Source organism: Myotis lucifugus, unplaced genomic scaffold (assembly GCF_000147115.1).
Source record: "Myotis lucifugus unplaced genomic scaffold, Myoluc2.0 scaffold_109, whole genome shotgun sequence".
In the NCBI taxonomy this organism is placed as follows: Eukaryota; Metazoa; Chordata; class Mammalia; order Chiroptera; family Vespertilionidae; genus Myotis; species Myotis lucifugus.
The window spans coordinates 916,270-932,195 of NW_005871157.1; the positions used below are offsets into that span (position 1 = coordinate 916,270).

General features: G+C 58.1%; 1 protein-coding gene across 1 annotated transcript; it reads left to right on the forward strand.

The window, feature by feature from the left end:
• Positions 1 to 864: 864 nt before the first annotated feature.
• On the forward strand, positions 865 to 10,558 carry DLL4 (delta like canonical Notch ligand 4). Its single transcript, XM_006093033.3, has 11 exons — positions 865 to 1,262; positions 1,372 to 1,641; positions 2,156 to 2,213; positions 3,264 to 3,530; positions 3,958 to 4,018; positions 4,100 to 4,230; positions 5,979 to 6,148; positions 6,300 to 6,519; positions 7,673 to 8,375; positions 8,877 to 8,985; positions 9,521 to 10,558. Exons 1-11 carry the CDS (start codon positions 1,197 to 1,199, stop codon positions 9,524 to 9,526), a joined length of 2,061 nt encoding a protein of 686 aa, XP_006093095.1. The 5' UTR covers positions 865 to 1,196; the 3' UTR covers positions 9,527 to 10,558.
• Positions 10,559 to 15,926: the final 5,368 nt, after the last annotated feature.

The following is a 15,926-nucleotide window of genomic DNA, read 5'->3' on the forward strand; positions in this document are numbered from 1 at the left end:
AGAAGCCGAACCCAGGTGAAGGGAGGCTCTGGAGGTTGGGCCAGGCCCTCATTACCATACAGTTGATGCCCGCCCCGCTTCCACCTTGGGGACCACGCCCCCTCCCCCAGTTGGGGGACCACGGGTTTTCGGGCTGGCACGCGCCGAGCCCGACGGGGGGGGGGGGGAACAGAAGGGAACAGGCACGCGCTGGACCCCCCCCCCCCCCCCCCCCCGCCACAAGGGAGGGAGACACCCACCAGGTGGAGGGAGAGAGCTCTGAGCCTTTTGACGTTTGGCCCGAATCCAGGCGGTGAGCGGCCACAGAGAGGGTCAATGCTCCCGCTGGCTTCCTCGCTGCGCCCGGGAGGCGTGGTGGGTGGGCGCTCCCGGGTTGAGGCCCGATCAGGCGAGGGCTCCAGAAGCTCCATGAAGAAGCAGGAAATAGGAGTCCCTTAGCTCTGGTTTCGCTTTCCGGACATAAGTTCTTTTTACCTGCAGCAGGTGACTAGCGCTGGCCGCGGGACTCCCCCGCGTCTCCGCCCCCACTCCCGTTCCGGAATCACTCGCTCACCTCCCGTCCCATTCACCCCGGCCCTCCTCCTACTCTCCCACCACCCGGGTCTCCGCGCTGAGCTCCGTGATTGCGGAGAACTGGTCTCTCGGCACGCGCGGAGCTGGGGGACCCAGGGGCTAAGAACAGCGCGGATGGGCGGGGACCTGTGCCTGACTGGCTGGCGAGGAGGGGGAATGGCGGGGGCGGAGGCCCCCTCCAGGCGGCGCTGAGGCTGTAGCAGTTAGAGGCCGGGAGGGGAGGGGAGGGGAGAGTGACAGGCAAAGAGGAGAGGAGCCAATGTATATAAGGAAGGCTCCCGAGCGCGCAGGTTTCAGTAGCGGCGCTGAGCGCAGGCTGGGATCTCGAGGCCGAGAGCGGCAGCTCCAGCTGCCTCAGTGCAGAGGACGCGGGCACTAGCCGGCTTGCAGCCCCAGGATTAGCCAGAGGACACATCCTCAACGCGGCCGCCGCCCAGCCGTCCTCACCTGGATAACCTACCGCGGCGATTTGAGCGGACCCAGCGGGGAGCCGAGGCAGGAGGAAGACTCCGAGCGGAGCCTGGCTTTTCAGAGACTCCTCCGCGGGTGGACGCACGGGGAGGCGGCGTCCCGAACCAAGCCAGCTTCAGGGCGGGCGGGTGGAGAGAGCGACGCCCCAGGGAATGGCAGCCGCCTCCAGTAGCGCGTCTGGTTGGGCGCTACTGTTGCTGGTGGCACTTTGTCAGCAGGTAACGTCCCGCGCCCCCTTCGCCCCCTCCCACCGCGCTCTGGGCCAGAGCCCGGGCGTCCACCGAGCTGACGGCTCCCCTCTCTCCTTCCCTGGTCCCTGTGCAATAGCGCGCGGCCGGCTCCGGAGTCTTCCAGCTGCAGCTGCAGGAGTTTGTCAACCAAAAAGGCGTACTGGCCAGCGGGCTGCCCTGCGAACCCGGCTGCCGGACCTTCTTCCGCGTCTGCCTGAAGCATTTCCAAGCGGTCGTCTCGCCGGGGCCGTGCACCTTCGGCAGCGTCTCCACACCTGTGTTGGGCACCAACTCCTTCGTGGTCCGGGACGACAGTAGCGGCGGAGGACGCAACCCTCTCCAGTTGCCTTTCAATTTCACCTGGCCGGTGAGCACAGCCTGGGCGCACTGGGAGGTCACGAAAACCAAGAGGTGGCGGGGGGGGGGTGGGGGTGGTGGTCCCTGAGACCAAAGCCTTCTCCCCAGATTTCCTTGCTCCCCTACGAAACAAAACAAGAGGCGGTCTCTTCTGATCCTTTCTTTCGACTCTCTCCTGGGACCTCATCCTTTGAAAGGCTCTCCCCAGTCTCCCTTTCCCAGTTCTACACCCTCTCTTCTCCCAGTTCTTGGGGTATGATTTTTATCATCCTCGTGCGTCCCCCGCCTCCGAAAGGCTCTCGTGTACATTCCCCCCATCCTTCAACCCTCCTCCTACCCGGGGTTCTCCTCTCGCCTTTCGTGCTTGCGCGCGATGCTGTGCGCAGACCCGTTAGGTTGACCCGGGCGCAGTAACTGTATCCTGCAATTAAATTAATTAAACCGGCTGCCACAAGGCACCCCACCACCCCCGTGCTCATCTCGCTATCTCTCTGTCTCCCCCTCCCGCTCCGTCCGCTTCCCAGGGCACCTTCTCACTCATCATCGAAGCTTGGCACGCGCCTGGAGACGACCTGGGGCCAGGTGAGTAGCTTGCTCCGCTGCCACAGGGGGGCGACACGGCGCAGCGCCGAAAGAGTTAACCTGTAATAATAGGCGGGGGAAGTGCGGGGTGAGGGGGTGGGGGGCCGGACGCGGAGCTCGGCCGGCCCGGGAGCTGCGCCCCGCGCTGGACGCTCGGATTCCGCCCGCTGCCTGGACTCGGAGCACAATTGCGTTTCCTGCGGGTTATTTTTGGCGTGGGAACGCGGGGAGCGCGGCGGTGAGAAAGGCCGAAGCTGCCAGCGCCGCTGACGGGCCCCTTCCTGTATTTTACACCTTTCGCGAATTCCGCTCCTTTGGAAAGGGAATAATGGCTTTGGGATGTTGTTCTGACACAGAGGAAAAGGATATTTCAGCAGCACAACAATTCTCACTTTGAAAAGGAAAAAGAAAAGCATTACCCATCTCTGAGGGCAGAACCCCTGGATGGGCACCCGAGGACCCCTTGCTCCCAGGGTCCTCTCTACACAGAGAGCTTTTCTTTTTCTTTTTTTTTCTTTTCTTTCTTTCTGTATTTTTTTTCTTTTCCATTTTGACCTCTTTTCCTCTTTCCCCTGCCTATCTGCTTCCAGAACACTAGGATATCTTAACATCCTTCTATTGTCCCCCTTTTGTTTTTTTTTAAATATTTTTATTGATTTCAGAGAGGAAGGGAGAGGTAGAGAGAGATAGAAACATCAATGATGAGAAAGAATCATTGATGGGCTGCCTCCTGCACACCCCTTACTGGGGATCAAGCCCGAAACCCAGGCATGTGCCCTTGACTGGAATTGAACCCGGGACCCTTCAGTCTGCAGGTTGATGCTCTATTCACTGAGCAAAACGGGCTAGGGCTATTGTCCCCCTTTTGAATAGTGTCAGGCCCCCTGCACATGCACACACACGGGGCAGCTAAGAAGTGGGACCCTTGGGTTCCTTTGGACTGTGCTTGCTGGCAGAGGGGGGTCATCTGGACAACTGGTTTGATCCAGCAGTTGCTGGCACCCTTGGGGACAGGCTGCCCTTCCTTGACCTGGCCCTCTGCCCCTTCAGAGGCCATGCCACCAAACGCGCTCATCAGCAAGATCACCATCCAGGGCTCCCTAGCTGTGGGCCAGAACTGGTTATTGGATGAGCAGACCGACCCTCTCCCAACAAGGCTGCGCTACTCTTACCGGGTCATCTGCAGTGACAACTACTATGGGGACAGCTGCTCACGCCTGTGCAAGAAGCGCAATGACCACTTCGGCCACTACGTGTGCCAGCCAGATGGCAGCCTGGCCTGTCTGCCGGGCTGGACTGGGGAGTACTGCGAACAGCGTAAGCAGCCAAGCTCTCTGCGTTTGCCTGGAGGGGGGGGTCCCCTGAGCAAAAAAAAAAATAAAAAAAAATGGTGTCTTCTCCTCACAGCCTGCCTGTCTCACAGAGCAGGTCTGGGCTGCCCACTAGCTGGGTCTCAGGAACAGCTGGGGATGCTTAGGACAGGTTTGGGCTCAGAACTTTCTCTTCTGAGTGCTCCTCCCCATTGTGCCAAGCCTAGAAGGATCCCATTATTGCATTCCATCCAGCCTGGATTCTCCTTCCCTGTGCCACCGGTTCCTTTTAAGACACCCATGGCTCCTCGGAGAGGCCAGGAGTGGGAAGTGAGCCCAGGAGAGCTGGGGGCACCCCCAAGGCCAGGAGAGGGAGAGTGGGTTTCAGGGGCCTTGGCACCCCACCCTCACCCAGCGCTGTTTTCTATCCTCAGCTGTCTGCCTTTCTGGCTGTCATGAACAGAACGGCTACTGCAGCAAGCCGGCGGAGTGCATGTGAGTAGGGGACAGGAAGTGGGAAGGGGACATCCCCGGGCCAGGCCCTCAGCTCACCTCAGCCTCCCTTTTGTTTCACAGCTGCCGCCCAGGCTGGCAGGGCCGACTGTGCAACGAATGCATCCCCCACAATGGCTGTCGCCATGGCACTTGCACCACCCCCTGGCAATGTACCTGTGACGAGGGTTGGGGTGGCCTGTTCTGTGACCAAGGTGAGTGAGGGCAAAGAGAGGATGCAGAGGGGGTGGGAGAGATGGGCAAGGGGTGGGAACCAGAGTTACCACCTGGACCCTTCTTACGTGGTGACCGCTGAGCTGGCTTTCCCCTTATCCTTCAGGGAGCGTGGGGCTTTCAAGGATCTTTACAACTGGCCTAGAATAAGATGGGGGTGCTTCTTCCTCCGCTGCTGAGGAGGCAGGGTGGCTGGAGAAGCCAGGAGGGTGACAAATTGATAGCGTGGAGGTTGCACTCATAAATTCTAGGAAGGCCATGCCCTGATGGGTGTGTCTCAGTTGGTTGAGCATGGTCCCAAGCACTGAGAGGTCGCAGTCAGGGCACACGTGCGGGTTGTGGACTCGATCCCCAGTAGGGGCGTTCAGAAGGCAGGCCATCCATGTTCCTCTTTCATAGATGTTTCTCTCTCTCTCTCTCCTTCTTCTTTCCTCTCTCTCTAAAATCAATAAAAACATTTTTTAAAAAAATTCTAGTAAGGCCAGATAGAGAGAGGGATGCTGGGCTTAGTTCCTCTTTCTGCCGCAGTTACCTATTAACCCCCTAAGTGTTTGCTTACCTGCCGGGGCTGTTTGAGCAGTTCTCCCCTAAACAGCTGTCTGGTGAGGTGTGCCCACCAGCTGCCCGGAGGCTGTGTGAGCTGGGCCTCTGGGTGGAGTGGCATCTAACTGACTTTTCAGTGTGGGCAGAAACAGTCGCCCTTGTTCATCCTCAGTTGCACTTGCCAGGCAGCTGCCTGAGCCCACACTGTCTCTTCCTGGTGTTTGGCGGGTCTGGTCACTCTTCTGGCTGTACTGGGGTCTGCCAGCTCCAGCTATGGAGGAGGGATCCTTTATCTCTTTCATCCTGGGAGCCAGCTGCAGCATGTGCCTCCCATTTTCAGGGGCAAATGGGGTGGCTGCTGCCATGGAAACACCAGCACAAGTCTGGGTAGGGTGGGCAGAGGGCTTGCCAGGATAGAAAAAACTTGCCTAGGCCCCGACTAGCTGGCATCAAGGGCTTGGAATTCAGCCCCTGTATTCTTTGTGGGTGTGTTGCTTTCTACCCCTCCCCCCGCCCCAAACAAACACACACACACACACACACACACACACACACACACACACGCTTGCCCACTCTCTTTCCTCTGCCCACATTTGCTCACAGGTGACACAGTCATGTATTCATCACATGCAAATACAGCCCTCACAGACCCCAATATTTGTTCTGTCTGGTTCTCCCTCCCTGTCTTTCCCAAGTAAGAAAACAAACACTTACATTTCAAAATACCCTCATAATGAATTCCCCTTAGAAAAATGCCCGGTCACTCCCTATGGCGGCTCTCGCCACCCCTCTCTACCATTTCCACCTGTTAGATGTTACCCCTCCTTCCAGGCTCATCTCCGTTTCCCCTCCTCCATGAAGCCTTTTCTGACTTCCTCCTAAACACGTGGCCATGCCGTCCACTCCTCTTCCTTCCCTACATTCCACCCTGCTTGCCGGTGTTTGTGAGCTTACCTGGCAGGCAGTGGTCACCTGTGTTTTTCAACTTTGATTGGTTGCACTGGCCAAGGATGCATCAAGGTGCTTCAATACAGGATTCATGGCGGGAGGAGGAAGGGTGTTTGGGCCTCGAAGACTGAGTTGAAACCGCTGGGCCAAACGTAGGCAGTGAACTTACACTACAAGAAGCCTGGAGGTGGGGATGATTCCCTGGCTCTGCTCAGCTGGTTGGTTCCGGTCTCTACAGATCTCAACTATTGCACCCATCACTCCCCGTGCAAGAACGGGGCCACGTGCTCTAACAGCGGGCAGCGGAGCTACACCTGCACCTGTCGTCCAGGCTACACTGGTGTGGACTGTGAGCTGAAGCTCAGCGAGTGTGACGGCAACCCCTGTCGCAATGGAGGCAGCTGTAAGGTGAGGCCCAGGCAGAGGTCTGGCCCGGGGTTCCCAGGCATTCTCACTCCCGGTGGCCGTAGGCAGGCATTGTGGGCGTGCGGGAGCTAACCCCCAGCCACACATTCCTGCCCCGGGGTCTGACTTTGGCCCTTTTCTGGTGTATCTCCAGGACCAGGAGGATGGCTACCACTGCTTATGTCCCCCGGGCTACTATGGCTTGCACTGTGAGCACAGCACCCTGAGCTGTGCCAACTCCCCTTGCTTCAATGGGGGCTCCTGCCGGGAGCGCAACCAGGGGACCAGCTATGCCTGTGAATGCCCTCCCAACTTCACTGGCTCCAACTGCGAGAAGAAAGTGGACAGGTGTACCAGCAACCCGTGTGCCAATGGTGCGTCTTGTTGTCTTGCTAACTTGGTATACCCGCCCTGGGGACAACAGAGCCTTCTGGTGAGGGAGCGTCAGGAGAGGAGAGAGGCCTTGTCTGTCACTCCAGGCGGGCTGACACGGGTCCCCTTTTGCTCTGGGTGGTGACGAGCTTGCTTGATCAGCTGGGTAGCTTTGGAAGAGGAGCAGGTTAGCAGTGGGTGCAGACCTTAGGAGAAGAAGTAGTGTATATCCTGAGTGGCTCCTATTCCTATTCCCATCAGAGCCCTGTCCCTGCTGGGGTGGCCTCTAACCCTCCTCAGGAAGTCCTGGGCTAGAGAAAGGGACGTTGGAGGCCTCGTGTCCCTCCTCACCAGGGAGGCTGGTGAGGTTGGGGCCCTGCTCCTGAAGACCTCACCTTGCCGCATGACCACATGAGCCTGGTGTGGCACAAAGCACCTAGAATGTTCAGCATCTTTTGGGATGCAAAGCATGCTGGGTATCTTTGTCTCCTTGGCTCCCTGGTGACTTTCCTGAGGCAGGCGGGCTCACTGTGCCTGGGAGAAGCCCCAGGGGCTGGAAAGGAGTTGGAAGGCTGAGATGGCGTCTGCTATCTGGCTGATCACTCAGTTAATTCCCTGGAGCCACAGTTCCTTCGTCACCGAATGGGAAATATAATACCTGTCCTCTGTCTTTCACGTGGTTGTGAAGATTAGATGAAACCATGATAATTACATTTCTTTGAACATTTACTATACACCAGGCATGTGCTCCTGCCCTCATGCATCATCCCACCTAACCCTCCGAGATCTCCTGTGGCGGGGATAGCATTAGACTCCAATTTAACAAATAAGGAAATGGAGGCTTAGACTAAGGTACACCAACAGGTGCCAGATCCACAGCTAGAGACAGCTAAGATTCAAACCCAAGCTCATCTGTCTGATTCTACCATAAAGCTCTGTGAGATGCTAGTAATTTTTAGACATGAGCCCATGAAGACGTAGCAGCCAGGGTCACCTCAGCTCCAGGTCTCCAGACTCTTCGGACAGTGCTCCTCAGCGTGGGCGCTGCGACACGGGGCAGAAGGACCCGAGCTCGCTCCCAGGACGGAGCACTCACCCTCTGCACCAGAGGGGCTCCCGGGCGATGGCTGACTTGTGCCCTGTGTGTACCTACAGGCGGCCAGTGTCTGAACCGAGACCCGAACCGCATATGCCGCTGCCGTCCCGGATTCACAGGCACCCACTGTGAGCTCCACATCAGCGACTGTGCCCGCAGCCCTTGTGCCCACGGCGGCACCTGCCACGACCTGAAGAGCGGGCTCGTGTGCACCTGCCCCGCCGGCTTCTCTGGCCGGCTCTGTGAGGTGCGGTCCCCCGGCGACGCCTGCGCCTCCGGACCCTGCTTCAACGGGGCCACCTGCTACCCCGGCCGCTCCCCCGACAGCTTCGTCTGCAACTGCCCCTACGGCTTCGTGGGTAGCCGCTGCGAGTTCCCTGTGAGCATGCCACCCAGCTTCCCCTGGGTGGCTGTCTCCCTGGGCGTGGGGCTGGTGGTGGTGCTGGTGCTGCTGGGCATGGTGGCCGTGGCTGTGCGGCAGCTGCGGCTTCGGCGGCCGGACGACGGCAGCAGGGAGGCCATGAACAACCTGTCAGACTTCCAAAAGGACAACCTGATCCCCGCCGCCCAGCTCAAGAACACAAACCAGAAGAAGGAGCTGGAAGTAGACTGTGGCCTGGACAAGTCCAACTGTGGCAAACAGCAGAACCACACATTGGACTATAATCTGGCCCCAGGACCCCTGGGGCGGGGGACCCTGCTGGGGAAGTATTCCCACAGTGACAAGAGCTTAGGGGAGAAGGCGCCCCTGCGGTTACACAGGTGAGCAGCACCTGGAGGCCCAGGGCCTGGCCACAGGCCCCTAGTGGTCCTGCCTGGGCTCCCTCAGGACAGGTCGGAGGCTGGCACCGGGCCTTTGACTGCTTTTTAGCAAACGGGGTTTTGCTACTGATTTTCCAACAAAAGTCCTGCCAGGGGTCTTTGTCCCTCCCTCACATTCATTCATTCGTTCATTCACAATGTCAAGTGCCCACACTGTGTCTCTTGTGACTTCCAGCTTTCTCTGCCATGGCAGGCCTCTAGTGGCAATGCTGGCTTTGCCAGGCCTGAGACGCTCCGATAAGATTGGGGTCCTGTGGCTCTCTTAGGGGCCTGTTCCCACCTGTCCCCCAGGCTAATGTTGGGCATCCCCAGTCCTGTGTCTTCTCCCAGAGCCACTCATGCCAGTGCCCTTTGGCGCTCCAGGGTCCAGGTTGGTGCCCCCACCCTTCCCCCAGCCCTCTCCCCATACCTCCCTCAGCGACCTGTCTTGTGTTCCCTTAGTGAAAAGCCAGAGTGTCGGATATCAGCGATATGCTCCCCCAGGGACTCCATGTATCAGTCCGTGTGTTTGATATCAGAGGAGAGGAACGAATGTGTCATTGCCACAGAGGTGAGTGCCGGGCTCGCCTGCCCTCCCAGCGTGGCCCTGCCTGCCTTCTGGGGGATGGGAAAGTGGCCTGGTTACTCCTGACCTCAGGGGCCACTCCGGGGTGGGTCAGGACCCTTCCTTGGCAGGCCAGGTTCAGTGGCTCTTGGGTCCCTGCTAGTCTCGTTGAAACAGAGGGTGTGAAACAGGAGCCGTGCTGGTGAGCCCAGCCTGGTCTCTTCCTGCTGTGTTAGTGCTGGGCTGGGCAGCCGTGGCACCCGGCCAGCTCCCAGGCACTGCTTCCCAGCTGCTGGTGGGTGAGGGTGGTTGCCTTGTGCCCCTCCTGCCCCTTCTCCCCGGCTTCCTCCATCGGCCCACTTAAGAGCACAGGCTCCCAGGCAGGTGCTTGTGCTGGGACAGAAGATCGGGGGGGCCTGCCCTCCCTTCCCTTCACCCCATCTGCCCTATTGGCTTCTCCCAGGGAGGCCCAGGGCAGCCATGGAGGGAGGGCGTTGTACGCCAGGGTAACCTACTCTCCCACTCTCCACATGCTCCCCAGGTATAAGGAGAAGCCTCCCAGGACATTCCAGCTTTGCCCAGCAGCTGGACCTTCCTTCTGCATTGTTTACATTGCATCCTGGATGGGACATTTTTAATATGCAACGTGCTGCTCTCAGGAGGAAGACGGAATGGCATGAACTGGACAGACTGTGAACTTGCCAAGAGATGCAGTACCTTCCACACCTTTGGGTGTCTGTCTGGCATCAGATTGGCAGCCGCACAGCCAGGGGAACCGAGAAGAGGAGAGGTGCCACCGGGACCCGCCCTGCCAGCAGTGGCCTTCAGAGGGCTGCTTTAGAGTCTGGCCTGTTTTCCAGAGGGAGTGGCAGTGGTCCCGTAGGGCCCGGAGCTGCTGCGGCCTCCACTGGCATCTGTGTTTCCAAAAGTGCCTTTGGCCCAGGCTCCATGGTGACAGCTGGGTCCAAATCAGAGAGGAGAGAGGAGGCCAGTAAGGGCAGGGCCATCCGTGGGCCAGGAAACCACCAGGTGTGGCTGTTGGCAGGGGTTGCCCTGCAGGTGAGGTGAGCACCCAAAGTGGGAGGAGCACTTTCTGCCCACGTGCCTCCAATGGCTGCGTTTGGGCTGTCTTCATAACACCACCCAGCCGCTCCCTGGGCAGGCCCACTGGGCGAGAATGTTGGTAAGCCTGACCTGGCTTCTACAGCCTCTGGGCTCCTGTGCGCAGACAGGTGAAGGGCCAGCCAGGGGTGCCGGGCCTAACTAGGGAGCTCAGGGCAGCGATGTTGGAAATACCAGGAGGGAGAAATTGGGTTGTCATCACCCAGGCCCTTTCCTCCCTCAGGCCCATTCCTATGGCCTTGAGTCTGAGCTCTCCCCATGCCCACTACTGCCCCTAGTGGATCTTCAGAAATCAATAATATGAGTTTTTATTTTGTTTGTTTTTTGTAGTTTATTTTGGAGTCTAGTATTTTGATAATTTAAGAATCAGAAGCACTGACATTTCTACATTTTATAACATTATTTTGTATATAATGTGTATTTATAATATGGAACAGATGTGTATAGGAGTTTATTACTTCTTGGGTCCTGTCTTTGTGATGGCCGAGTGGGAATGCCGTCCCCGTCCTCTCTGACTCCCCTTCCCATACTGCTGCCCGCTGCTCCACCAGAACCTCTGGGCCCTGTGCATACACTGGGGCCTGGCCTGCTGTGCTCCAGGCGCTTGTCCCCTTCCAGTCCTTGGGAAGCCTGGCCTCGCCCATCTAGTCCCAGCCTCGGCCAGCTTTCCCTGCCTGATGGTTGGAGGCTGTCTGCGGCTCTCCATACTCCTTATGCTCCCAGCATTCCTTGGGTGATATGCCCTCTGACCTAAATCTGTCCCTTTTTTCTCTCAAGTCTGAAAAAGCTCATGGACTCCAAAGTCAGCCTGGGGGATATAGGAATTTGGGGGAAGAGGACAATCCTGCCTGTTTTCCTCTCTTTGAAAGGATTCGGTTGTTGGAGAATGGAGTCTCTGAACCATGGTGACATCGGGGTCCCTCTTCCTGCCAATGCAGGGTTTTAGATGGACTGGCACCTACTCTTTTTCAGCCCCGTAGGGCACTGGTCTTGGGGGAGGGGCGCTTTGCCTTGGCCTGTCCTCCTTGCAGCTGGACAAGAGAGCTGAGTCTGGGCACCTGGTCAGCCGGGAGGGGAGGAAGAGGAGAGGGCGGCCTTCCTGAGTCCAGGTTTCTGTGGCTGAGACACTAATGAGGGAGTTGCCAGTTTCAACTTCATGCCTCGTTTCCTCTGAGGTGCAGAATGGTCCTAGGCTGCCACCGTCCTCTTTTTACAGCCACAGATATACCCCATGGAGAGCAAATGATGGAAAAAAAAAAAGCCATTGACAAAAAGCTGAGCAGATGCTCCCAGCCCTCAGCCTGTCCACAGTAAGGCAAAAGAGGCCCGCCAGATGCTCCCAATGGAGTCCCAGTATATGCAGTGCTACTTGCCTCCCTTTTCCTCTCTCTCCTGCCACACACACAGCATGCCTGCCCCTGATCTGGGTGCCCACGCCAGAGACCCGGGAGCCAGAGACCTAGGCTCATCTCACTCCCTGCACGCACAGGCTCCACGCCTCACTCATTGGTCCCTGTTCCCTTGTTGCACACACAGGGTATCAAACAGGAAAGCATTCAGGGAACCGTTCCCACAGCCTGAGCCGGCAGCAGGGGGAAGAACAACACGACCTCACTCTTCCTGCCCAAAATGAAACAGGAAAGCGGCTCCCGGACCCTGGGGGGGCGGGGGGGAAACTGGGCTGGGACACGCAGGCCAGATGACGAGGCTCCCATGTGGGGGACAGGTAGGACACCCGCAAGCCTGCACGTCCACACCACCCGGCTGTGCTGGACTGCACTGGCTGCCAGCACCTCAAAGAAAAACCCTGCAGAGGAGCTGGCTGGCTAGACCCACTCTCTGGCTCTGACACCCTAGGCAGAGAGCTGGGAGAGCCCACCACACCAGCTTTCTGGGGAAAGAGGTCTGGGCAGCTCCGACTTGTAGCTCAGGCCAGTCTCCACCTCTGTCGACATGGCAGAAGGTGGGCCAGGCACTTGGGGTGTGAACAGACCACGGTGGAAGCCCTCCTCTCCCCAGGATTTCCAGGTCCCTTCCCGAGGGTCCAGCCCCTTCTCATAGTTAAGGTCCCAAAGACCCTCCTGATGGAGTGTCCAGGTGCACGGGAGAGCGGTCCCAGGCTTGGCAGAAACAAGGCCAGATGATAGCTCTAGAGTCGCTGTGGAGTACACGCCACGGCTTAGCAAATGCCCATGTTTAATCAGCACGGGTATTTCACAAGAGAATTCAGAGCGCAGCAGTTCCTGAACAGCCTGGAGGCAGCCCTGCCTGCAGGGTAAGTCTGACCCCACAGTGACCTCCAGCTCTGAGGACAGCTGCTTTTTCAGGGCCCAGTGGCTGGGAAACACCTGGATATCACTGCAGGGAGGTGAGTCAGGGAGAAGCTGTGAAGAAGAAAAGAATGAATGTCTTTATCCTGCTTGCTCAACTACGGTCCCCTACGCTGCCACAGGGCCACGGTCAGACTGGTCAGGGGGGTACAAAAAGGTAGCGGCTCCTACCTCGCCCCATCCCATCGCCCCATCCCAGCTAAATGAAGCCAGCACAGTAAACGCAGGCAGTATGGATACTGCACCCCTAACGGGGACCCGCAGGGCTCTCCCCTCCTTGCAGCACTCCCAGGCTTTGCGTGGGTCCCCCGGACCGCTGGCCCAGCCCCTCCTCGCCCCCCACGTGGTCGGCTGCATTCCGGGAAGGGGATGGAAGTGATTCACTGCGGGGACGATGACTGTCCCTTCCCGGGGAGAGGATGCGCCCGGGAGGTCCCATCGCCTTCCCAGGGCGGCCGCGCCCTCCTTCGCGTCCAGGGCGCGCGGTTCGACCCCGTGGCCTGGCCGCATCCCCTTTGGCCCCGGAGGCTCGATGGGCGGCGGAAGGAGGAGGTGCGGCGTGCCGGCCGGCCAGCCCTCCACCTGCTGCGGCCGCCGGCGCCCCGGAGGTCCGGGCTCCCGCCCCCCTACGCTCTTTGTTACAGCTCCGCTTCCTGTTTGCGGCCGCCCGACCGGGGCTCACTTCCCGGGCCGGAAGCCGCCGAAGGCGGCGAGTTTCTCGCAGACGCCCCCGCCCTCTGGGCTCCGCCTCTCGCACCCCGAATCCCGCCCTCCCTCCGGCTGGGGAGCCCGCTCACCCCGCTGCTCCGCACTAGAGGGCGCTGCGTGGCTGCCGGGCGGGGCCGGCCCTTCTCGGTCCTGGGCCCATGGAACCAGCCAGGAGAGGGGCACGAATTCAGTTTTCTTTTTCTTTTTTTAAAAAAAATATATTCTTATTGTTTTCAAAGAGGAAATGAGAGAGAGAGAGAGAGAGAGAGAGAGAGAGAGAGAGAGAGAGAGAGAGAAACATAGAAAATCATTGATCGGCTTCTCCTGCATGCTGCCTACTGGGGATGGAGCCGGCAACCGGGGCGTGTGCCTTTGACCGAAATTGAATCGGGACCCTTCAGTCCGCAGGCCAAACCGGCCAGGGCACGAATACCGTTTTCCCCTTACGGTGCAGAGTTCCCTCCAGGCCCCGCACCCCCAGCAGAGGGAGTGACCTGGAGAGAGCGCAATGCGAGGCTTTCCCCTAAATATGACTCAGAGTGTCCAGAGAGGCCAGGCTCTTTCGCATACTCTGACCTGGCACAGCAGCCAGCTCCCTCCCACCTCGCGGGCCGCAGTCCGCCTGCCTGCTCTGCCACCAGTATCCTGAACGGAAGGGAATGGGGACGGCTGGACTGGGCACCGGGTTTGAGTCGGGAGGCTGAAGCTCGCTGTCACACCACCTGTTACTGCCAGGGGACTTGGGACAAGTCCTTGTACTCCTTCATTCTGTCCACATTGTGTGAGCCCCCTTTATATGCCAGGCATTAGCGGTAAAACATGGTCACTGCCCAAGGACGCCAACCATCTAGTTACTGATCCTTACCCTCTCAGAGGATGATAATACCTCTGGCACATTACTAGGAGGAAATGAGTTAGGGTATGAAAATATTTGTGAGCAGCGAGTTCCCCCACTGATTGGTTAAGTCTTCTCAAGCTATGCTAGCAAACCACAGGGTGGGGGTGGGCAAGGGAGGAGCTGGGAGTCTGGATGGATGGACTCAGCAGTAAGCCCTGGGACCACGGAGGCTGCTGAGATCCCAGGTTGCCTCCACCATTGCTTCCCTTGTGCCCCTGTCTTTTTTTAAAAATATATATTTTTATCAATTTCAGCTAGGAAGGGAGAGGGAGAGAGAGATAGAATCTTTGATGGGCTTGCCTCCTGCACACCCCCTACTGGGGATGGAGCCCACAACCTGGGCATGTGCCCTTGACCGGAATCAAACTTGGGACCCTTCAATCCACAGGCCCACGCTCTATCCACTGAGCCAAACCGGCGAGGGCTGTGCCGCTGTCTTTAAGGAACACCACTAGTCTAGGTAAACCTCCTGTAATATGGGCAGTTTGGGAAGGGATATCCTGGCTGTGGGAGGGACAGGAGGGCCCCAAGTCCTCAAGAGTCTCCCTCCCCTTAGATATCTGCCACATAAGTGGCTTTTGCCACCTTTTCCCAGACCTCTGGGGCCCTGTTACCTGTAACATTCGAGCTAAGGGTGGGCTCAGCCTGCTTCCTTCATCCCTAAAGACCCTCTGAGGCCACAGCACAGGGTCCAAGAAGCCAACTGAGCCTATGGCCAGACACCAGGTAACTGGCACCTCAGGAGTCTGGATTTAGCAACAGGTAGGCCCTGGGCCCAAGCCATCCTGTGTTATGGCAGGCGAAGCCCTGCCAGGCGGGGCCAGCCTGTCTGTCCTGGCTCAGGTTGGAGGAAAAACAAGCCCTGGGGGTTGGCAGAAAGGCCTGTGCCACTTGGATTGATGTCCCTCTCCCACAGTGGCAGGCATCTGGGCCAGGCCCGTTATACTAGGCCTGTGTGTTCCGTGTCACCTCCATCAGGGACTCCTGCACTCAGTGTGTCCTCTTCTCTCTCTGGTAAAAGAGATGGGATACATTCTAGGATCGCCTTCCCATTCCCCAGCAGCCCTTGGGGGATGGTGCCTCAGCTGCTGTCATTTAAGGGGCTTCACTTCCTTGGCTGGCTGTGGGCTTCAGAGTTTGTCCCTCAGTCATAATTCTCCAAATGGGCTGCTTTCCTGAAATTCTTTTCTAAAGCCAGGTCCTATTAAACTGCAGCATTTCCGTGGGGGTTGATGTTTGATTCTGACCCTATGGCTATCCTCTCCACACCAGCCTTGTCCTTCCCCTGACATGCTCCCTACTGCAGTTCTCCTTAGCCCAGTAGCTGGCCATTTCCTGCCCCCACAAACCACACCTTCCTCTTTCCTTGGAGTTGGGAGCAAGGCCTCACCGCATCATCCCAACCTTCTGTTGGAGCCCTGGCCCCTCCCCTTCCAGACAGAGTAGGCAGGAGGTCGAGTAACTGGAACCCTGGCCACAATAGGGTACCTGGTCAGCTTCGTCTTCCTCCCTTCTTGAAGGCTGGAAGTGGGCAGGGAGCCAGGTTTTCCCACCATCCTATGAACCCTTCTGCCAGGACATGGGTGAATTCTTACAGTCCCTGCTTTTGTGGGTGGGGAAACCAAGTAGCCTTTGCCCCTTGACCCTGGATTCAGCTGGCATAACCAGCAGAGCATCTGCCTTCTCCTCTCCCTCTCCTGAGGTGGACTGTATACTCTTTCTTTCCATCTGCCAGAGTGTTGGTGGGACCTATGTCCTTCTTGCACATGGGCCAAGGTCTACGGACTCGTGTATCTCTCAGAGGTCTGTGGGAAGTGTAGCCCCGCATAGATTGTGGATTATTTATTCTATTAATTAATTAATTTGTTGATTGATGGATTTTTGAGAGA